Source organism: Portunus trituberculatus, chromosome 41, assembly GCF_017591435.1.
Source record: "Portunus trituberculatus isolate SZX2019 chromosome 41, ASM1759143v1, whole genome shotgun sequence".
In the NCBI taxonomy this organism is placed as follows: domain Eukaryota; kingdom Metazoa; phylum Arthropoda; class Malacostraca; order Decapoda; family Portunidae; genus Portunus; species Portunus trituberculatus.
In genome coordinates, this window is record NC_059295.1 from 30,268,503 (window position 1) to 30,292,298 (window position 23,796).

The window sequence follows — 23,796 nt, forward strand, 5'->3', positions numbered from 1 at the left end:
TGTTCGCCACCATCTTGACTCCATCTACTGTCTCTACTATTTTCAAGTCAGCAGACTCTATTAACAAGGCTGGTGAGACCATATCTTCCTTGCAAGCTAAAAGAACCACCTGAAGTCACGACTCTACAATGGATAAAGTGGAAAGCATTGTAGAAATGTGGTACATAAGTTTTGTATGTGATACAATGATGTGCCCTTTGTTTACATTCCACAGGTTGCCGGTTAGTGTCTTTCCCGTTTCACTCTCCCTCTCTTCATAAATTTAAGATCAACAACATTATAAAGTTACTTACATACATACATTAGTGTACATTATAATGACTTAAATTAAACTGCCTAAATGTTTAAGTTTAAGTTCATAATTTTTAGTTTCATTAAACGTTTCACTGAACTATGATGCACTCTTGCTTTGTTTACTCTCAATGGAAGTTCAAGTCAGGGGTTAAACTTGTTGTAATCGGTTCGCTTAACGAAATTTCGCTTAACGAAGGGTTTTTTAGGAACGTAACCCCTTTGTTAAGTGGGGGTTGCCTGTACATCATATGGTGCACAATAAGATAAAAAAAAAAAAAATGTTGACATGGCAGGTAAGAACTAATACATTAACAGCCTCAGTTCAATCAGTAAACAAACAAGTTTGTTAATTTTATGCCCGTCAAAGTTGTACTTCTTTGCCTTATCTTGTCAACAGTGTGTGAGGTTCCATACAATTAACCTAGGTGATGTCCGTTACACCCCTTGTTACTGATTTGAAAATGCAGATGCATCTTTGCCTTGCTGCTCCTTGGTAGAATGACTGTTCATTAACCACAACTCTAAGTTAAGAAACTGACCACACTACCTTACAGAAAGGAAAGCTAGCAATCCTTGTTTTGTATTTATGCGGGTGTGCCAGAGAGATACATCATAGTATAATCAAATCTTTAATTAAAGCAACACTAAGGGTTATGGATGGACTAAATACAGTGGTATTGTGAGAGGTACCTTGCGAAAATGTACACTTGGTGGGTGATGGTGTCTGTTATTGCGAATTGTCCATTACCAAGAACGGTTTGTCCGAAAAACCCTTAATCCCTTTCCATTTTTCGGTAATTTATTCTTCTTTTAATAATGCAAAAAAATATGTTGGACATTTAAACCACCTAATTCTATGTTCAATGCTGAAATAAAAGTTAATATTATTTAAAAAGTATACAGTAATAAAATTCTGTCTTACCAAGTACAGGTGAATTAAAGATATAGCTTCCTGTGTGGTATAATGGCTGATTCCCATGTGGTCTAGTGGCATCCTTAACAAGCATTGAGTGACTGCTTGAAGGACCTTGCTGAGGTGACAAAAGAAGGGAGGAAGACACAGGATCGTCAGGATCAGAGTACACTACCTCCACACTATTGTCATCTCTCCATAGATCACCGGTTTGCCTTTTTTTTCTATAGCCCTCCTCCATCTCCTTATTCTCTGTCTCTTTTTCTTTCTGTTTCTATTTAAATTGGTGTTTCCAAAATTATTTCTGAAATCCTTCTAACTTTTGTTCCACATCACCGTTGAGGTAAAAATCAAGATGTGTTCTGTATAAAAAAAAAAATTCTTTCCCCATCCTAAACATATAATCTGAGCAGGGAAGTGGAACCTTGCTGAAAACTCTATCTTAACTAATGCACCTTATATATGCAGTCTCGCTATGGACCCTTGTCCTGCTGCAAGCTTCCCATATGGCCATCCTCACAGCCAATCTAAGGCAGTAATCTACATGAGAGAGAGAGAGAGAGAGAGAGAGAGAGAGAGAGAGAGAGAGAGAGAGAGAGAGAGAGAGAGAGAGAGAGAGAGAGAGGGTGGGGGAAGGTTGGAGAAATGTTGACATCACTTACTTTCCACTATTGCACTGAGGAAACAATTTGCTCCTTAAGTCCTCTAGAAGAAAACCTAGCCCACTCCACACTAAATTACCCTCAGTTAAAAGAAGAAATGAAATTGTAGATCTCCAAAGAATGGTAAATGAAAAAAAATTCAAGCGATTAGGGCATTTCTGTTTGGGAAAGAAACAACATTCAAACAGAAAGGCGTAACTGGCAATTCACACTGGTACACCACAGGTCAAACTACTCCAATTCACCATGAGTGTCAATCCGGTAACCTCACAGACGAGCAGTTGCAGCTCTCTACCTTATTACAAGTTTTGTAAATTGTAGATGAACAAAACAAGTTACTATGTTACCTAGCATGTAGGAGTAGATAAACACAGGCCTTTTTTTGGCTTGTTTATCGTGTCATATGCGTATTTTGTCTGTCCAGCCAAACGAGAACTATGGATTTGTGGGAAGAAATAAAAATTAAATTACCATTACGGTCCAAAAAAATTTTGTTGGCATCTGACCAGTCCTTTATTGAGCAAAATCCATTATTAAGAAATCCATTATTGTGAGGTACCATTGTACATAATTCCAGTCTTTCACATACTGGAACCTTTACACTATCCCTTCTCCAAAATTCCTGGTGAGCATGGATTCTGGATCTGACAAGCTCAACTGTATTAGCATGTATTTGAGGCTGTATAACAAGGCTCTGACTGACTTTTCAGTCTCTTTCTTGCTAACTGCTTGCTTTCCCTCCTCCAGGTGCCTCATTACACAAGACTTTCTTGTTTCTATCACCCTATTCTGTCCACCTCTCTCATGCTAGAGTTAACCAGTATTCTCAATCATTTGTTTATTTCTCTAATAAATCTTGAAGTCCATTTCCTTCTATATTTCCACCTTCCTATGACTTGAACTCACTGAAGGAGATTTGAAGACATCTCATACTTAACGCAGAATTTGTTTAGGGACCAGCATCTCAGTGGCCTTTATTTCTAACCACAATTTTTGTTGCCCTTGGCTGATTCCTACAAAAAAAGAAAGGTGGGAAGAAAAAAAGAAATTTGGAGGAAAAAAAAAAAAAAAAAAAAAAAAAAAAAAAAAAGCATGGGCAGTGTCCTGCAGCTCACCTGTTTAATGCTGACATCTGTGTGTGGCTGGAACCACCTGGCCAACAACATGGTGCCCACTTCTAGACACTGCTTGGCTGGGGGCTGTTCTAGGAAGTCATGCCATTCCCTCTGACACATCCCCTGATGGACATGACTCATTACTTTCAGAGCGTAGTACTTCTCAGTCAAATTCTCATATCTGTAAAATTTAATATAATTTAGAATGCAAGACCTGTACAGATTTAACATCTCATCTTCCAATATCTGCTCACTTGTTTCATTCAAAAGGAAAGCATTCATACTATGCAAAAAGACAGCATACATGCATGTGACCAGAATAAAATGGTGTTTTACTTGCAGGAAAATTAAGGAAAAGGCACACACTTCATAAAACTAAACTTAATCATATAAATCATAACAAATTTAAGTAGATCTTCCAAATAAAAGTATGATATGATGAATGCTTAAATAAATATCAAAATATCTATGCTCTCATGGACCAAAAGTCTATCAAAACAAGACATTCATGCCATGTAAGGGAGTACATTAATTGAATTATAGAATGTTAAGGCTGTAAGATTTTACTGTTCTGTTATTTGAATACCAACAACCAGAACAATAGGAATGTGGATGACAAGAGGAAAAGTCAGTGAGAAAGTAAGGGAAATACAATAGGAGAGAGATGGAAAGAGATAAAGTTGACTTTCACAATATCAAGACCATTCACAGGCATTTTTTTTTTTTATTAGCATCAGGTTTTCATATTAGATCTGATGCGGTGGTTACTCAACTACTACAGCAGTCTTTTTGGTAAACCTCAAGGTTCAAGGAACAGAAATCCATTTTACTTCAGTTAATATTTCTCATCTAGCTCATCTTGTTATAGTAAGGTAAGCAACAATGCAGTCATTATGATGTACAACTCCAATAGTGCACTAAAATTTTAATCAATATTTAGTTAGAATATTGAACTAAAATTGGCATAACGAACTTGCCACTTACGTGAGTACTGAAATTCTAAGAGAAATTTATTCAGAATGACAAACTAAAACTTACAAGAAAACACACCAGCTGTGTGAGTTGCTGCACATGTATCTGCTGCCTGTCCCTTCCGCCCTTTTCATTTCCTCTCTCTTTCCTCTTGCCTTAAACTTCCCTCCCTGTCACCTCCCCTCCCCTTTATCCATCAGAGATAAGGGTCAACAGAGTGATATCCCTCTCTCTTTCTCTTTCATTCATTTTATGTAACTTTTATTTTATTTCTCACTCATGCATGTAATTCCTATTCATTCCCAATCAGTCTCATTCTACTTGGCAATCCTTAGAATTGTTCTTACTTTCATACACACACACACACACGGCCCGCGTTGGCTTCACAAGCCAGAGGACTGGGGTTCGATTCCCCGGCCGGGTGGAGATATTTGGGTGTGTCTCCTTTCACGTGTAGCCCCTGTTCACCTAGCAGTGAGTAGGTACGGGATGTAAATCGAGGAGTTGTGACCTTGTTGTCCCGGTGTGTGGTGTGTGCCTGGTCTCAGGCCTATCCGAAGATCGGAAATAATGAGCTCTGAGCTCATTCCGTAGGGTAACGTCTGGCTGTCTCGTCAGAGACTGCAGCAGATCAAACAGTGAATCTCACACACACACACACACACACACACACTAGGAAAGAGTAAGAGAAGACCATTATGGAACTATTTGATGGGAGAGGAACAAATAATGAAAACTAAAAAGGAAAAAAATCTGGGAGTGATCATACAGGAAAATCTGAGCCCTGAAAAACACATAAGCAAGATATTTGGATTATCATATAAAATGTTGACAATATAAGAGTGGCATTTCAATACATGGACAAAGATATGATGAAAAAAATCATCACAAGCATGATACGTCTAAGGCTGGAATATGCAGCAGTGGTGTGGTCTCCGAGCTCTAAAAAGGATCTAAGAAAATTGGAAAGGATACAGAAGATTGCTACAAAGATGGTGCTGGAATTAAAGGACCTAACACATGAAGAATGACTGAAGGAAATGGGACTGCCAACCTTACAAGAAAGAGGAGAATGTGGGGACCTAATAACAATGTACAAGATAGTCAGTGGCATTGAAAAGATAGACAAAGAAGACCTGGTGCTGTTGACAGATGATGAAAGGACAAGAGGACATGTAAAGGTCAGGATGAGGCAGCATGTGAAGGATATTGGATAATGAAGTTGTTACAGCACATAATGTGCTTAACTAAGGAAAAATGAGATAAATGGAGACATGGAGACAGGACACTATGTACAATATAACTAAGTAAATACAACTAGGTAAACACACACACACACACACACACACACACACACACACACACACACACACCGCGTAGTACAGTGGTTAGCAAGCTCAACTCACAATCGAGAGGGTCCGGGTTCGAGTCCCGGAGGCGGCGAGGCAAATGGGCAAGCCTCTTAATGTGTGGCCCCTGTTCACCTAGCAGCAAATAGGTACGGGATGTATCTGGAGGGGTTGTGGCCTCGCTTTTCCGGTGTGTGGAGTGTGTTGTGGTCTCAGTCCTACCCGAAGATCGGTCTATGAGCTCTGAGCTTGCTCCGTAATGGGGAAGACTGGCTAGGTGACCAGCAGGCGACCGTGATGAATCTCACACACACACACACACACACACACACACACACACACACACACACACACACACACACAGAGAGAGAGAGAGAGAGAGAGAGAGAGAGAGAGAGAGAGAGAGAGAGAGAGAGAGAGAGAGAGAGAGAGAGAGAGAGCTCTGACTGGCAGGATATGCGGTATCTATATGTGTAACCCAACAGTAGGTAAATATGTACCTGTAAAAGCAGTGCAAACTTGGGGTGATAATTTACAAAACCAGAAATCATAAGAATTTAGAACTAGGCACAAAACTCAGAAGAGTACTATATATACTTAATGTGTTATCTCAAATTTAATATAGTAGTGCAAATGTGCTCATTTTTATCTTTTACTGAAATTTTTTTTTTTTTTTATTTTGTTTCCTGGAACAATTTTTTTTTTTTCCCATATGTCATTCAATCCCTCAAAATGCACATCTGGCATAATGAATACTACATAGGTAGGATTGAATCGTGTTCCTTGTTGCACACTCTACTGTACATGTTAAAATGTAATGGACACACAAACACGTTAAATTTAAAAAGAAAAACTCCACTTTTTATAAAGGGTTTGCAAATGAAATAGGCTACATACATATCAAACCTTCAACAAAAAATAACTACATTTCACATAAAAGGTTTGTCCTGTTAGTGGCTTGAAAACATAGGTAAGGTAAAACATGTAAGGTTTAGTGTGTGTAGTGAGACAACCCCCCTTTGAGAGGCGGTGCGAGGACCAGGCAAAGGCAACACTCTCTGCCAGTTGGGCCGAGGAGGTGTTGGCCGTGGCTGCCGCTCTGCCTGGTTGGCATCAAGTGCTACAGGTTTTCTAGGGTGTCTTTTATAGAAGAAAAATTGTGTTTTAAAGTAACAAACTGTAAGAGCAATCTATAAACAGTAAGAAAAAAATAAGTATATAAAAAAATTCAATAAATAAATAATAATAATAATTACAATACAGTAAGGTCCCACACTTGGCGAATCTCAGCCTGGCGAAATTCACTTTTGGCGGTAGGGTGGCCATGGACCACCGAGTGCACGCATGGTGATTTGAATTCAAACTTGGTGGTCCCCTGGCAATCATACGGCGAATCACGCAGCTCCCCAGTGACGTCAGACCTCTCTAAACCTATCAGAACACAGTGTGAGAGTCCCCTTCAGCCATTTTGTTTGTGCTACTCTCTGTTCTGCTCTGGGAACAAATTCTGGCGATTTATCACCAACATGACCTCTACCAGCGCAACAGGTGGTACCAGTGTGGGTAAAGACAATGGTGGTGGGGATAAGGACGAAAATCGGCGAGGGAAATGCGTGGAAAACCGGGAGTTACAGCCTTTATATCATGTTTTACCAGCTTTATTTATTGTTTATTGGTCTGTTTTATACATATGTTCTAATATGCAAAGCCAAAAGATTTAATTTCAGCTCGAAAGATGATATTTTAGGGGTCAAAAGAGGGACTTTGGCAATGACCAAAGACTGATTGAGGCATTTTTTAGGCAATTTACATAGTATAAAGAATCATGCTTGGTGAAATTCACATTTAGCAGTAGTTTCGCCAGACTAATTAATTCGCCAAGTGCAGGGGCTTACTGTATATAGTCTATATTTGGGGAGAGAGAGAGAGAGAGAGAGAGAGAGAGAGAGAGAGAGAGAGAGAGAGAGAGAGAGAGAGAGAGAGAGAGAGAGAGAGAGAGTCTAATACGTTGTATAGAGTTCTTAAAGCTATTACTATAACTATAATACTAATGTATACTTATTCTGACAACGATACTCACATTCGATGATAATGTTTCGTACATACTTCTTCTGCTCTTAAACAATTTTCTTACATTTTCTAAAATTATACATAAAAACTAACACTAGAATATCTATAATCCATTGCATATAACAACAGGAATTTAAATAGGACAAAACCTAAATGGTAGAGCACATCAGAACAAAAATTATAAAGACAATGTTGATTTGACAAAATTGTCAGGCTAATGTTAATATTTGACAAAATTGTCATGATACGCATAATGCTAATTGAGTACTTACACATAATATAAATATAAGCAAAAACAAGTATGTACATGTATAGGAAACATGTACACTCTCTGATCAAAGAGCAAGACTCACGTGGGTCCATCCTCAATGATGTTACGGAGGGCATTCTTCATGTAAAGTGGTGCATAAGGTGTGGACATGACCATGACATCCACCTCATTGTAAACAGGAGTGGTGAGGTGTGAGTTTTGGTATAATCTGCGGCTGAGGCCTGACACCAGCTTCTTTACTTCTCTGTCCAAACAGAGAATCTGCTTCACTTCGTCTTGCCAGTCTGTGATTCCACTGCTGGATGGCAAGTAGTCCCATATTTTTGGCCAGCTGCAAAAATACATATCACTTACTATCTGATGATCAATCAAATATTCTTACATAAAAAATAATGCTGCTCTCTATAATGCTTTAAACATGAATGCTATTTGTTGGCACTGAACACATTTTTTTTCCCCAAATAAAAGTAAAATATCTACTATGCATTCTGGAGACTGAAGGTTACATTTTAAATTGGCTTATCCTAAATCTAGAGGAAGATTATCTACACTGGACAGTAATTCTAAAGTGCTATATATGGCCTTTCAATGCATTATATAAATTCAAAATAGTAAATATATATCAGGCCCTTACAATCGTATGGTACCAAGCACCATGTGTACCAAAAATGAGTCATGCACACCAAAGGCTTCTACAACTTCCTCTCTGTCTGGTTGTGAATCAGGGATACATAAAGTCACAAATCAGTCAAATATCAGTTTAAGTCAAATTGACTTTCACTTCTACTCCCCACTGCGTGCAGCATGTGTCTTGTACAAGAATCAGACAATACCAAGCCGAGGGGTAGCGTAAACTTTGTGAGGCAACTAGTGCTTTCGTGCTAGACATGTTGGACCACTGAGCGTGTCTAGGCCAACTGGAACGTACAGCACATGTCCTCTCAACCTATCAGTGTCCAGCAACATCCCCTCCACACCAGAGTTTGTATGCACAGTCAGACATACAATTTGTATGGTGTTATTTTCCATTGAAAGGAGTTATTACTGCCACTATAAATTCATCAAGTAGTGGAACTGATGGCCAAGAAGGTCTCGCCTCTATGAGAGCACAGAAAAGGTTGAGAGAACCAAATGGAAAGAAAGTACAGGCAAACCCTGCATAACAAATGGGTTAGGTTCCCAAAAATGTGTTCGTTATGCAAAAATTCGTTGTATGGGGTCCTAGGATGAGTAAAAAATAAAAATAAAATAAATAAATAAATAAATAAAATAAAATAAAATAAAGTAAAATGAAAAATTCAAATGCGTCAAATTTGGACGCGGCAGTGGATGGTGGTGGTGGTGATTCAGCGGCGTTTTCAAACTTGTCCAAAATTTCCCCAATAAAAATTGTTATAGGGTTTGGTGTTTGTCATGTGATTTAAGGGTAATAAAACAAAACATTCGTTGTGTAAACATTCGTTATGCGGGGTTTGCCTGTACTATTGCAAAGCAAGAGGAAAAATTCGGGCAAGGATTATGAGTGTCACTTTGGTGTAGTATTGGTCATCCCTGAAATTATGGATGTTTTATAAAAGTAAAAAAGCAGTTGTATCAGGAGTTTATCTTGTTTCTTTAACTTTGTTAAACTTTATTAATAGGTTTACAGGCACTAATAATGACAAATTTCAGTATCACCACCATCACAATAATCAATACACTATTAATGCCATCATTTTTTAAGTGAATATGACATGAAGTAATACGTTAGGTGTTAGACATCATTAACCCTTTCCCGACAGCAGGGCAGATAAGTGTACTACCAAACAAGAAATCGTCTATACATAGACATTACCGACTTTCATTCATACGTCTATATATAGTTTCCCAGCAAATAGGTACTCCAGATTGACATTATCACAAAACTGAACAAACAATTGAATCTATATATAGACTGCTGCAAAACTGAATAAGTGACATCTATATATAGACTCCACCGCAAAACTGAATAAACAATTGAATCTATATATAAATGTGAATAAACAATTGAATCTATATATAAATGCTATTTGTGTTTGATTAGTAATAATATACTATGTCAATATACATGTATGAATGTTTGGAGTTCCTCTCATCCAGGACTTGTGACCTGGATGTAATTTACTTCCACATTTTCACATACATACTTGTTTTGTACCTATTGATTTTTAAGCAACACTGCTGACATGTGGTACAGTTCTTTCTCCTTGCCATAATAAGCTAAAAAAAAAAAAAAAAGAAATAATAATAATAATAAAGTCTTCTGTAGTGGTAACAGTTCTGGTTCTACATCTTGAGGCAGTGGCAGATGGACAGACCTGCCTCTGCCCTTGAGTTTGGCAAGTTGTCGTGACAACTGCACTATCTGTGTGCCTAAGGTGAAGGCAGTGGTGGTGTGCTGGAATAGCAGGGGTTATGGTGGAGCCCATTGCTGGACTTGGGTGGAGGCAGTGAATCACCAATGTAGTTGTAGGCAGCTCATTGAAGCCTTGCCCACAGGTGTGCCATGGTTTTTCTACCTATTAATAAATTCTTGAAGCCTTGCCCACAGGTGTGCCATGGTTTCTCTACCTATTAATAAATTCTTGAAGCCTTGCCCACAGGTGTGCCATGGTTTCTCTACCTATTAATAAATTCTATCTCCACCTTTCATACCTTTTAAAAAGCAATCCTTCCCTATCACTGGTTCACATACAACTGGGAGTCTTTAACACACATGCCTCTATTTTCGTCTCCTGTTCCTGAGTTTGGCAATGACTGTGGTTGGCTGTACACAAAATTTCACCATCTATTCACACACTGGGATCAAGCAGTGACTCAACTAACTACAGGGCAAATACATTAATCACTGAACTATCCTACTGCTACAAACTGAAGGAATCATTAGACTTAAAAACAATAGAAAAAAAAATGCACAAAAGAGTGGCAGGCAATGAATAACTTAAAGGAAAATAGTTGTACTGAATACAAAACAAACCAGATTGAGTGGTATTACAAGCTGACCTGTTGTGATATCTGTGGTGGAGAGGTGAGGACTGGTAAAGGGATAAAAATGTGTAGAAGTTAATTATCATTTTGGAGCCCCCAAAGCTCTAAAACGAGATTTATTAAAGATATAATTATGCTGATTATGTTTTATTCAGGTTTCAATGTTTGGAAAAAGTCCAGAATAGCACCTCCTTTTTAATCATTAAAACAAGCATGCAAAATGATAGAGTACTTACTATACAACATGTCTGTGATATTTTTAAGGTGGTGACAGCTTTTGTAAGGCTATAGTAATTGAATAAATATTCCGGTGCCTGCAGAATCTAAGTCCACAATGATTTGGTTGGTTGTTACAGTTTCGTACAATAAACTCTAGATGATTTGTTCTTACTATTTACATTTTCAGTAACTACACTACCTGCGGCAAATGAATGACAACACTGCAATAGGTCTGGGAATGTGCGGTGTTTGACGAGTTTTCTCTAAGTCCAGCAAGCTGCGGCGAGCCACGGAGCTCCATCACACTCGGAAATGAGCAGTACACTGACTTGCATTTGTTTATAGCTGGGGTTTGTGGGTAACTACTGAATAGGATTCTTATTGTGTCTATAGTTCTTTTGTCCAATGATGTGCCACCACCTCTTTAACACCACGAGTTGCACCAATAAGAATTTGCTATAGGTATTTGTAGGTAGGGCACAGCTGGGCAGACAGGTGCACAGAGTTATCTGTGTGCGCAGTTCAGCCATGACCACCGTTGACATTAGTTGTAAAAGTTGCGAATATGATTACTGGGAAATCATCGCTCCTGCTGTCCCCGTAGAGAGGCGCAGCCTCCCCCGGCTACGATACGTTAGGTTAGGTTAGTGTCCTAGAGGGGGGTGCAGGGGGATGCGGTCCCCCCCTGGCTAGGATACATTAGGTTAAGTTTATGTTAGGGTTAGGTTAGTGTCCTAGAGGGCAGGGTGTTGGGCTCAGCCCCCACCCGGCTAGAAAACGTTAGGTTAGGTTTATGTTAGGGTTAGGTTAGTGTTCTAGAGGGGAGGTGCAGGGAGGCACAGCTAGGATACGTTAGGTTAGATTTATGTTAGGGTTAGGTTAATGTCCTAGAGGGGGGTGCTAGAAAGCGTTGGCTTAGGTTAATTTAGGTTAGGTTTAAGTTATTGTTAGGGTTAGGTTAGTAAATTTTCATTAAAAACGGGTTCTTGTCCTTAGAATTTTTTTTCCTGATCGCCATATCTCGCCTCTTTTGGCTCCCCCCTAAAACCCCCGATTCCCCACAGTCCCCCAATCTTGCTGGAGCAGGTGGGGGGGATGGGATGGAGGAGAGGGGGGAGGTCCTATTCTGTACTTTTACCATGCATACTTAAAAAAAATGCCCATCTTACCCTAAATGGTCCTTCAACTCATCAGCTTACGTTACCAGAGTCGACCAACCATGTAATTCACTGTTAAATTGGTATGGCTCAACAATCGAAGTCATCCAGACGAGTCAATCAGGTATAAATAAATAGTTACATAAGTCAAACACCATTGTTAATCACACATAAGAAGGTCATCCATTTTGGGTCAATTATGTCAAAGGTGCGTACGTACATTAATTAACCAAGTAAGTCAACCAGATCAGCACAAAGTCACCCTTGGCTGGAAGACTTACTGTTGTACTTTTTGACGCCACAAGTTCTGCGTGCTGGCGATATTCCTCAGTCTCGAACAAGTGCACGCTACTCTGCAGATGTCCCACACAGATATAGAGTTACACGAGAGTACGGATAGCAGCAACTCATCAGGTAGGTCTTCAAGAGTTACTGCGTCGGAAGTCTCCATCGTACTACCTGGCGGTCGCAATGGAAGCAGCAGTGTATCTGTCTGTCTGTCTGTCTCTGATGAAAGTCGGACTCCGAGTCTCGGTCTTGGAACACTCGTCTTTTCTACAGCACCTCTATATTACATGGGCAGGAGTGAGGGCCACTGCACTTATAAGCATAAGACGTTTAACGAAAGGACACAAAATTTGTCGCTTCTTGAATTGAAAACACACTTTGTTATTCACAACAATTCCTTTTGTTTACTTACTTGGCTAGTAGGTACCTACTATTGCGTTTCCAGTTTTACAGTAAACATTCAGCCCTAATTTATCATCCATGATTCAGGCCTTTCTCTACCATAATTTACTTCTGATATGGTTTATTGATGGGTTTATTGTTGGGTACAGAACAACAAAGGAGATGTTAACATAACATAAATATGATAACAAAGGGCCACCAGGGCCCATCTAGGTTATCCTGTATCAGTCGCACAGCGACCTCGTCATCAGTACTTAAACGTTTCTTCGATTAGTTTCATATCCTCTACAATACATATTCTCTTCTTATATAATTTTATGACAAAACTATTCTTTCCATTCTTCTTTGGAAGCTGATTAAATCTCCCGGAAGTTTAATTCCTTATGTCACTGGCTATCAAATGTAATATTTATTTTCTTTGAATGATATGTTCGGCTTTATTTTTGCACTGTGAAATTGTCAACGGTTATTTAGGCAAAATACAAAAGCCGTGTGGCTATTAGCAATTAAAGGGTGACTTATTTTGTTGTAAAAATGGTGACTAACTATATTATCGTAAAATTGATCAGAAAATTTTCAGCGTTACATTCCACCTGGCAGCGCGAGGCGGCGTCACTGTTTGTTTACCTCTGGTTGTGTTTTGTTTTGACGGTCAGCTGACTGAAGGAGGACACCACACGTCAGGACATCTTGCACATCATCATGGGTCAACAGTCGTCCAAGGGTGTGAGAGCCCACATGGAAATGGCCACAAAGACTGGCGCACTGGTCTTGTCCGACAGAAAACTGACTGAGGTGAATAATATGATGAACTTAGTAGGTCAATGCTCCTTTTAGAGGCACATCACCCAATCTCCTTTTCCTTTCTCTCCTTATCCATTAAGCACCTAAGGTACTTATTGAGAATTCTGGATATTCACATAAGGGCAACAAAAATTCCGCGAAATTCAGCTTCCTAATAATCTATGCAAACCTAACGTAAGTTGACCAAAGGTAGCAAACTCAACCGAACTTCACATGATAGAGTAAATCTTAATGATTATTTAAAGGGAAAAGGTTATATATTATTGCTACAGGTCGCATTACTGCACAACAGAATATATGCATCTTATTTACCATAGTTGTGATGAGTGCACTGCACTACAAAGCCCCCAATTATTTAATTAATATCAAGGGGGAGCTCATATTCTGAGTCCATAACCAATATACCTATTCACTGTTATTTCCTGTATAGGCAACGTCCTTTTAACACACTATACAGTGCGAGTTAGCTTAGGTCTGTAAAGGAAAACAAGCCAGAGCAGTATGATAGTTAAGAATTTACTATTTTTGTTCTATCATGTATTACTAATATTTATGTAAAGGGAAGAAAGACAAATTAGTTAATAATACTACATTCCGTAAGGTAATATTAATCTTAGATTTATGCATTCTTCATATTCAGTTTATGGTGCAATAATTGAATTAATCAAGCTTAGTGATAGAAATATAGTGAATTTCCTAATATATATATATATATATATATATATATATATATATATATATATATATATATATATATATATATATATTATTCCTTGTTTATCTCTCATTTATGCATACTACTATCTTATTATACATCACAATATGTCTTAAATGTCATTTGATTGTAGTTTGTACATTACATTCCTCTGATGTGAAGTTTTTATTATTCTTCGCTACCAAAGCTTATAGCAATATCTAAAGCTTTATTCTCATAGCGATTATTTACATTTACAGAGGCCATAGAAATAATTAACTGGGTGATGCAGGATTCTTGTTAAACTATCACTAGAGAAAGATAAAATTTGCCATAATAAATATTGAGTATTGCAGGTTAATCTCAATTTATGGATGAGTTACTATACATTTTTTCCCAAGTGCTCACATACAAGAAAAATGTATATTATGAACAGTTGTTGAATGAATTGTTGGTCAATTTGCAGTTTCATCCAGTCATGGGATCTGTGGTGCGGCTTATGGTTTTCTGGTGAGAAATGTCGTGGATTGATTGATGGTGTATATATATATATATATATATATATATATATATATATATATATATATATATATATATATATATATATATATATATAGTATTTCCATTGCAAATTAATATTTTTCGAGTTATGACTTTTTTTCGACTCCAATTTATGTATGCCTATTTCTCATTCCCAACAATCTTGGCAGACCCGTAGGAAATTCTTTTTTTGTGTGTGGGGGGATCATTAAATTGAGCAATGTGCATTGCAAAAGAGGTTAGAAATCAATAAAATTACATTAAAAAAACATAAAATACTTTAACAGTGGCAGTGGTGGCTGGATGCAACATTGCTTTGTTTATGTTGAGCAGCAATGCCAAAACTACACTTCCAGCTGTATCTGCTGCACCACACGCCCCTAGGGACACTAAACAAACCCAACCTTATGACCTAGCTGGGGAAGCTGCAACCCTCCTCCCCCTTCCAGGGTTATTAACCCTGGAGCTGTGCCATCCCAGATCCCCCAAGATTCCTAACTGAACCCAACATCACAACCATCCCAGGAGGGGTGGAGGTGCATAGAAAATTTCTAGTTTCATTCAACTAATGACTTTCTGATAAGCATTAAATTGAGGTTATAATGTTTGGTTTTGTTAGAACCCTCGCAGTGGGTCTGGGGGAGAATGCATCCCCCCCCAGTAGAAGATTATTATGTTAGGTTTGGTTAATAATCCTTGGGATGGGGCTTGGGGGGCATAGGTCCCTAGCTAGGAAGTTATTATGTTGGGTTTGATTAGTAGATAACCCCTGGGAGTTGTGGTGCAGCACATGTAGCTAGAAATGAAGTGTTGGCAGCATTGCTGATCATAAACAAAGCAACACTTGCTGCAGCCGTATCTACCTGATGCTGCCACCGTTAAAGTATTTTCAGAGTTTTTTTTTAATGTGATTTTGTTGATTTCTGACTTCTTTTGCAACACACATTAGCTACTCAATTTAAATTTAGTGCTCCCATGGCCAAGAAACCCAGTTTTTTACATATCCCCCATGATCATTGGGAGTGAGGAGTAGGCATAAGTTGAAGTTGATAAAAAAAGTCATAACTCAAAAAATATTCATTTGCAATGGAAATTATATATACCATCAATCAATTAACTACATTTCTCATCAGAGGCATGAGTCACATCAGAGATGGCATGGTTGGGTGAAACTGGAAATTGACCAAACTGTTTACAATAGTCAGTTGATTTATTGATACTATGAATTAATTTGGGATTTTATTTGTGAAATATTTGTAAATTGAAAAAAAAAAGAAAAGAAAGAACAGTATTTAACCTGTAACTTTATGAATTCATAAACTGGTTGTTCATAAACAGAGATTGCCCTGTATTCAATTTTGGTATACTGTACTGCAATCCTATGGTTTGGTCTTTCTACTGCCATTTACCTTACTAACCTCAAAACTCAGCTTCCAGACCTGTCTGCCTTAAACAAGGTGCTCCGGACCCTTGATCTTTCCACCAACAGGCTGAGAGAACTCCCTTCTTCTGTGTGTGACCTCTCCAGCCTCAAGCACCTGAATTTGAATGCAAATAGACTTGGTAAGAACCTTTGATGCTCAGAAGTAAGCAAAAATTATCAGTTTTAAATGTTTGTGTATACAGAATTGCTTTAATAGTAGCTACTATTAGTCTTCCTTATGTTACTTTACTACATTGTTCTGTATGAATGTCTCAACCCTCCACTTATTAAAGCAGTCCTCTGAATTATCAAACAATTCAAGATACCAATTTTTCACCATAAGAGAATAACACCTTCAGTTATAATGAGTTTTACAATACTGAAATTAGAAAAACATCCCCACACCATCAGTTTCTTAAGATGCCTCACGTGTGGTACCACAAAGTTTGTGTCATAGTGATCAACACAAAATTTTTGGCCAACAAATGTGTTTACTTGTATATCTGTCAGAGTGAATATACTTTAATCTGATGAAAATATGAAAAGAGTTTTGTCAAGTGACCAAGTAATATTTTTTGGTGAATGCAATGTCATTTTCGTAGTGTCAAGTAAAACTTGCATGCAGCATGGTGAGAAGGGAAACTTTCGTCCTTTAGGATGTGTCAAGAAATAGTTTTCACAAGCACATTGTGCAGTAATTTTTGGTTTGCTTCTTTAATTTTCCAAGCTTAACATAGAGGGATATTTGTCAAATGGTGATTTATAACCCATAATGTTGATTGGAACTACCTTTGATCTGTCAGGCCTTTTAAAATAAGTACAATGTTTTTGCTAGACTTAAAAATTTCTTTAGCCAACAAGCAACAGTTCTTTGTGACACATTTGTCTCTTGCATGCAATCTCTTTTTTGCTTCATAAGCAGTAGATTGGCTGATCTGATTACCTGTGACCAAACATTAAGAACATTAAGGTGGGTTCACATGTGCCAATTTGCAACTGAAATTGCAAGTTGGTAGAGTTTCCAACTTAATATTGATGCCTAGTGACTGGAGAAACCAGTTGCAAAACAAAACCAACATGATGGTCTTGTTCAGTCGATTTGTGACTTTATTTATGTTATGATATAATGGAGTAAGTTTTGAAAATGTGATCTCCAGGTATAGAGATGATAATGTTGGTGAGGGAAAAAGAATACATCTGGGACCCAAGAAATGAATTACATAGTAAAAAAGCTTGCGCAAATCGTCGTTCGACGAAATAACTGCCAATCTCCAAGAACTGTTTCCCTAATTCAGGGTGTTGTTGGAGGTGAGGATTGAAGACTTATCAGGATTTAATTTGATTGCAATTGTGCATAATCTTTTTAAGATTAGTGTGTGATAGACTCCTTTCTTTCCTTCTAATTAGCAAGGGACGTATCCCCAGGCATTTTCTTTTCTGTTGATTCTTCCGGTATGCCAAAAGAAGAGCAACCACTGCTTTAGCATCATCACTGAAGGAAGACATCTTAGTGGGTAGCTGTTTGATTACATTCACTTCCTGCCAAAGTGCCAACTAGTCGATACTTTCAAGCATGACGCTTTCCGACTAGAAAGGCTTAGTTGATACTTCTGGCCACTTACAATTTTAGTTGCAAATAGGCATTTGTAAACCTGCCTTTAGAATGGTCCAATTAATTTCTGAAATCTGGTGGTCAGACACTTATAATCATTACACTTTTATAAACAACTGAGAGTGACAGTTGCAAGGATCAAAGCAATGCAGGATCTATGGTCACTTATGTAGAAATTATAACTCAGAGGAAGAAAAATTCTGTTAACTACTGTGTTAACTAATTCACCACTGTAATTTTCTTAAACTTTAAGACTAGGCATATTTTGAGATATGAAAAGAGTGATGAAATTTATGTATTATAATTACTGGATACATTTTATATGATTTCAGAAACCCTTCCAGATGAAATAGGAAGACTCACCAAACTAGAGTCAATATCTGTTGTGTCTAACCTGCTCATCTCTCTTCCTGTATCTATGTCACAACTCAAGCACCTCAAGTCTGTCATATTAAGGTGTGTGTGTGTGTGATTCTAGTGTCATTTCACAATTTCATTTTAACTCTGCAAATTATAGTTTGAACTGATCTTGCCAGTCATTTTATCCAGACTTCTTGTAAATTTTAAGTGCAATAGATAACTTAGACAAGAAAGATCTAATATATTTAAGATTTAACAATGCTTTAAAGCTCAAAACTTCACCATGCAATATTGTGAATTTTCCAAATAGCTTACGGTAAATTATTTTGTCATGGCATAAACTTTCATTAAAGTCTTGCCATGTCTAAAACTACAACTGATATCACCTCTTTCTCTAAAGTGACAATAAGATAACAGAGTTCCCCATCATGCTGTGTGGTCTGGCACAGCTGGATGTAGTTGATTTGAGTGGCAACCAGATCACCTGTGTCCCTGATGGAATAGAGAACTTGCAGGCTGTTGAAGTGAATCTTAACATGAACCAGGTCAGTGTAATGTACAATTGGCTTCAAGAATTTTGATACACATCTTGGCAAGGTCAATGTAATATTTGGCATAACCATACAACAGACCAGGAAATATGTCCCCAAGGTTAGGTTAGCAGTGATGAAGAAACTGTTGGCAATGCAGTCCAAGATAAGAAATTTGTCTTGCATTTCTCACTTGGGCAGCTTTACCATCAGCTTGTCCATCTCCATTACCATAACCTTGGCAATATCTCATGTCCTATTTTATAGTTATGCCAAATATTGCCCTCTTGGATCCAACTGTTTCTTGGTCATAGAGAGGAGGAATACAAAACTACAAAACTGAGAGGGTTGCAGTGACAGTTAAATATGAGACTGGCAACTAAGTGGTTTATTTATTTATTTATTTATTTATTGGCCAGCTTTCCTCTCTTGTGGGAATTCCAGGGAACAAATGTTGAGTAGATCATATCCTATAATGTAATTCAGTTCGTGTTGGCTTAGTCATCTTTGTTTATCAATGTAGAATCCAACAAAAATGTTAAATTTACCTTTTATGGTCTCCACTAAACTTTGCAGTAAAATTGACCAAGCCATAGAAAGACCGAGTGATGGGATTTACTAACTCTACTTTGCAGATTTCTGCAATATCATCTTCCTTGGCTGCCTGTCCTCGTCTCAAGACACTTCGTCTTGAGGAAAACTGTCTTTCCATTACCAGTATTCCTGAGGAGCTGCTACTGGAATCCCAGGTCTCCCTCCTTTGTGTCGATGGAAACTTGTTTAAGATGAAGGAGTTTGAGGAAGTTCCTGGATATGCTAAGGTAATCATACTTTTCTAAATAGTTTTCTTCCTTTGAGACTCATCTTACTTTTTATCTTCTAATCTTCTCATATTTTAATCATGAGGACTGCTTGCTTACTTCCTTATTTCTCATGCTTTATTTTTTCTTCTTCTATGCATCAAAATATAGGTAGGCTCCTCTCCTTTTTTACTTGAAAAGATAAGTATAGTTCTTTCCTTTCCTCTTGTATTGTTTTCCTTCCTCTAACAGTGAGAGGGATTAATTGCTTGCTTCCTCCAAGCCAATATTTCTTTTGTTTTCCATCTTTGTGGATTTAATTCTATCTTTCAGATGTTTATATGTTATACTATACTTTTTGTTATTTTTCTTATATTCAGTATCAATTTTTATTTCAGTACATGGAGAGATATACAGCTGTCAAGAAAAAAATGTTTTAAACTTACTGGAAACCAGCCATTCATGATTTAGAAGCTTCAGAAAGAAGGCTCAAGCTATTTATTAATGAGGTAGGTTAGGAGATATGTAAGTCATGGTTAGTTAGCAATGTAGCAAAGCTGGTGTATAGAGGATGAAAATTCAATCACACTTAGTCCTCGCTCTTTTATAACACGAGATTTTGCCAATGGATTGTGTCTAGAAAAATAGTAAAATATTTTTTGACATGCATATATGACTGTCCTTTTTCTGTTTGATAAGTTCTTCTTGGTTTAATATATGAAAACATCATAAACAATTATATATGATAAAGAAAGCTGAGTGTAGGCAAATGATTTCATTAGCAAAGTGTAGATAAAATTATTTCATTAAGAAAGATAAAATAGAGTCTCCGTAACTTGTTAATGGCCTTAAACAATGTATCATTATTTATAAAAAATCTTGTGATCACAGAATGAATTTCTACGGGTCATTATTGTATTTCTTTTATTCTTCTCTGTATGTTAAATGAAATCTTGACCTGTATAGTTTCAACTTCCATAGTACTTTTCTAGGTATATATATATATATATATATATATATATATATATATATATATATATATATATATATATATATATATATATATATATAGGGGCTCAAGCACCACCTCCCTGATTTTCGAGATATTCATATCTACAGAATTGACAACTCTTCGTCTGTCTGACCATGTTGTTTGCCACATTGTTTTCTGACTTCAATAACATTGAAAGTATTGTAGAAGCCAGTAAACTCATGACCTATCAGTTCAAGATTTACGTGTCCTTTTTGGTGGTTGAGCCCAGTGGTGCGTCAATTTTAAAACCAGATAAGCTCAAGGTTATTAGGAGTCAGCCAGCCAATGAGTGCATACAGCTCATAGCCATCTCTCATCCAATCAGCATTTTTTTTTTTTGCAAGAAATGCATCAACCTAGACCAGTCACCATGCATGGCTTTTCATGGGAATGTATCTGCTAAAGGAGACATCCTATCTAAAAGCCCACCCTTAAGGGAACCGTTATCCCGAGTAAGGAAGCCCATCTTACACTTGGACCATGGCCAGGATTCGAACCCAAGCACTTTGAAACAAACCCGTTGGACCCCAAATCACTCATGGTTCCACTGTATCACAACGGCCTGTACAGATTGTTTGTACCCAGTCTTTTCCTTTCACTAACAAGTGCCGCCTGTTAATCCTTTCTTTTACCATTATTACCAAGTTATTTTCCTAATGACTTCCTCTAACATCCCATTAATTATTTTTCAATTTGTTGCTTTCTTTTAAGTAATTACTGTACCATAGTATGTAAAAATATTTGTATTTTCTACTACTTTTCAATACACATACCCTATGATGCTGTTCCTCTGTGTAGTTTAGCGTATTATCATCATTATTACTGTTAATATGATTATTATTATTATGATTATTATTATTATTATGATTATTATTAATTATTATTATTATTATTATCATTGTTATTGTTATTATTACTATCATTAGTGTTATAATATGTTCTATTCATTATTGTGATACCAGGAAGGTGTAAAAATACTTAATTATTTACTTTATTTAAAATTTTTATCAAGGTTTAAATCACAAGTCATGCAATGAAATTTATTATTTATCAAGGTTTAAATCCAAGTTATGCAATGAAATCTATTAAAACTAAAGGGAGGGGTTACATTTTACATGCTAGCATGTAAACACACCATACATTTCTTTTCATTCTTGGAAAAAAAAAATCTGAAGAGCAGGACTTTCATCTGAAACTTGATTGAAATTGATCTTTCTTAGAAGTGGAGTTATTGTTCATAAGTTTTACATACTTTCTCACTTTTTAAGAAATGACCCCTGATTCTGGGGTCAATATATATATATATATATATATATATATATATATATATATATATATATATATATATATATATATATATATATATTTCAGGAATAGACTATTCTGAATGCATGTATTATTAAAGTCAACAGCGAGGCGTGCATTAGTCTTTTTATAAAGTGTATTTTGTATTTTCCACACAAGGGTGCGTTCATCAGGTTTTAGCTGGTAGAGTAATGAACCGAAGTCCATTTCCCCGAGACGTCTTTCGGTCTTGATCAGACCATCTTCAGGAGAGAAGTGAGTGGAACTGGTGGTGGTGGTTGTTGTTTAATTTTTTCCAGCACGATGACTGGATGGGCTTGAAGGAGCCCTACTAGGGTTGGGGTTGAAACCCAGGCTTTTGTTTGAAAGTGAGAGTGTCAAGGGTAGGCAGGACTGGTGAGGATACGGGCTTATATATTAGGCAGTGGTAGCAGGTAGCCGTGTCAAGGAGCCAATCAGAGCGCAGATCGAGTGGTGTTTGGCGCAGCTAATGTGAAGCCAGTTGCAGCTCCGTTTGGTTGTCGCTGGGAAGGTAGAGATGATTCTGGCTGCTGTTGTATGTTGATGGTCGGTTTTTCTGAGTGGATGTGTTCCGCCTCAGTCATCTTGAGTCTTCTACAGTCGTTTTCTTTAGCTAGGATGGTGGTGTTGCTTTCCATGTGTTGTCGCTTCAGGAAGAGTCCGTGCTCATTCATGTAGTGTTGTCGTATGGCGCCGTCCTGTAGGTGTGCTGTGATTCTCTTTGATAGGGTTATAGATGTGAAGCCGATGTACCTCGACTTTAGGTGACTGCAGTCACCAACAGTGCATGAGTGTTGGTACACGATGTTCACTTCTTGCAGGGAGTGCGTCGGGGGAAGATAGCTATTCTTCATGATGAGGCTTGCAGTTTTTCTGGTCTTGTAGTAAATAATGACTTGAAGTTTAGTGTCTGTGTTGACAGGCGAGACAACGTTGTGAATGATGATCTTTACAGCTTTCTCTTCATCTTTGTATGCTGAGGACATCGTGTTCTTGTAGTAGAGAGTGATGTATGATGTTTGTGTTCGGGGGGATTCTCATGGATGTAATTGTCCATACGCCGACGTATAACTTCATCTATTTCTTGCTGCGGATAGCCATTGTTGCTGAGGAGCTGGGACATCCTCTTCAATTCAGCATGGGCTGCATTCCATGAGGATGAGTGTGTGAGGGCCCTCTTGACAAAGGCATTGATGATGCTGTGTCTATATTTTTCTGGGCATCACTCTTTACTACAGCTAAAACCTGACGAATGCATCCTTGTGCGAAAAATACAAAATACACTTTATAAAAATAATGCACGCCTCGCTGTCGACTTTAATAGTAAATATATATATATATATATATATATATATATATATATATATATATATATATATATATATATATATATATAAACACACACACACACGTCACGGCGTAGTGGTTAGCTCATGTCAGAAAAGGCCCGGGTTTAAATCTAGGGCATGGTGAGGCAAATGGGCAAGCCTCTTGATGTGTAACCCCTGTTCACCTAGGAGCGAGTAGGTTTTAGATGTAACTTGAGGGGTTGTGGCCTCACTTTCCCAGTGTGTGGAGTGTGTTGTGGTCTCAGTCCTACCCAAGGATTGGTCTAGGAGTTCTGAGCTCATTCTGTAATGGGGAAGGCTGGCTGGGGCTGACCACAAGGCGACTGTGGTGAATTACACACACACACACACACACACAGAGACGTATAATTTGCTAAGGAATATTGGAGTAGCATTTCACTATATGGACAAGGAAATGATGAAGAAATTGATAAGTACTAAAATAAGACCTAGATTGGAATATGCAGGAGTTGTGTGGACTCCCCATAAAAAGAAACACATAAGAAAATTAGAGAGACTACAAAAAATGGCTACAAGAATGGTTCCAGAATTTAAAGGGATGGCATATGAGGAGAGACTAAAGGCAATGGATCTACCAACCTTGGAG

At 37.6% G+C, this 23,796-nt stretch overlaps 2 protein-coding genes across 7 annotated transcripts in view; one reads left to right on the forward strand and one right to left on the reverse strand.

Annotated features, from left to right (window-relative positions):
- LOC123516995 (F-box only protein 21-like) overlaps nt 1-13,481 on the reverse strand; it is a 38,507-nt gene extending 25,026 nt beyond the window's left edge. The window contains exons 1-4 of one of the 4 annotated variants that reach the window (XM_045276800.1): nt 13,346-13,481; nt 7,729-7,977; nt 6,323-6,445; nt 2,985-3,165 (exon numbers count right to left, since the gene is read on the reverse strand). In XM_045276800.1, coding sequence (XP_045132735.1) covers nt 2,985-3,165; nt 6,323-6,445; nt 7,729-7,802 — 378 coding nt within the window. In that variant the 5' untranslated portion in view covers nt 7,803-7,977; nt 13,346-13,481. Of the gene's footprint in view, nt 1-2,984; nt 3,166-6,322; nt 6,446-7,728; nt 7,978-12,309; nt 12,826-13,345 lie in introns of those variants that run through there. The other 3 variants (XM_045276799.1, XM_045276797.1, XM_045276798.1) reach the window with 3 other exon arrangements.
- On the forward strand, nt 13,380-21,548 carry LOC123516997 (leucine-rich repeat-containing protein 57-like). 3 transcript variants are annotated; one of them, XR_006678358.1, is made up of 7 exons: nt 13,380-13,513; nt 16,187-16,319; nt 18,124-18,247; nt 18,552-18,696; nt 19,317-19,502; nt 19,880-19,990; nt 20,840-21,548. XR_006678358.1 is itself a non-coding variant. In XM_045276808.1 (6 exons), exons 1-6 carry the CDS (start codon nt 13,421-13,423, stop codon nt 19,919-19,921), a joined length of 723 nt encoding a protein of 240 aa, XP_045132743.1. In that variant the 5' UTR covers nt 13,380-13,420; the 3' UTR covers nt 19,922-20,144. The 3 variants fall into 3 exon arrangements, 1 of the variants encoding a protein (XP_045132743.1); XR_006678357.1 differs by having other exon boundaries at nt 20,859-21,548; XM_045276808.1 differs by lacking the exon at nt 20,840-21,548 and having other exon boundaries at nt 19,880-20,144.
- The last annotated feature ends 2,248 nt before the right edge of the window (nt 21,549-23,796 follow it).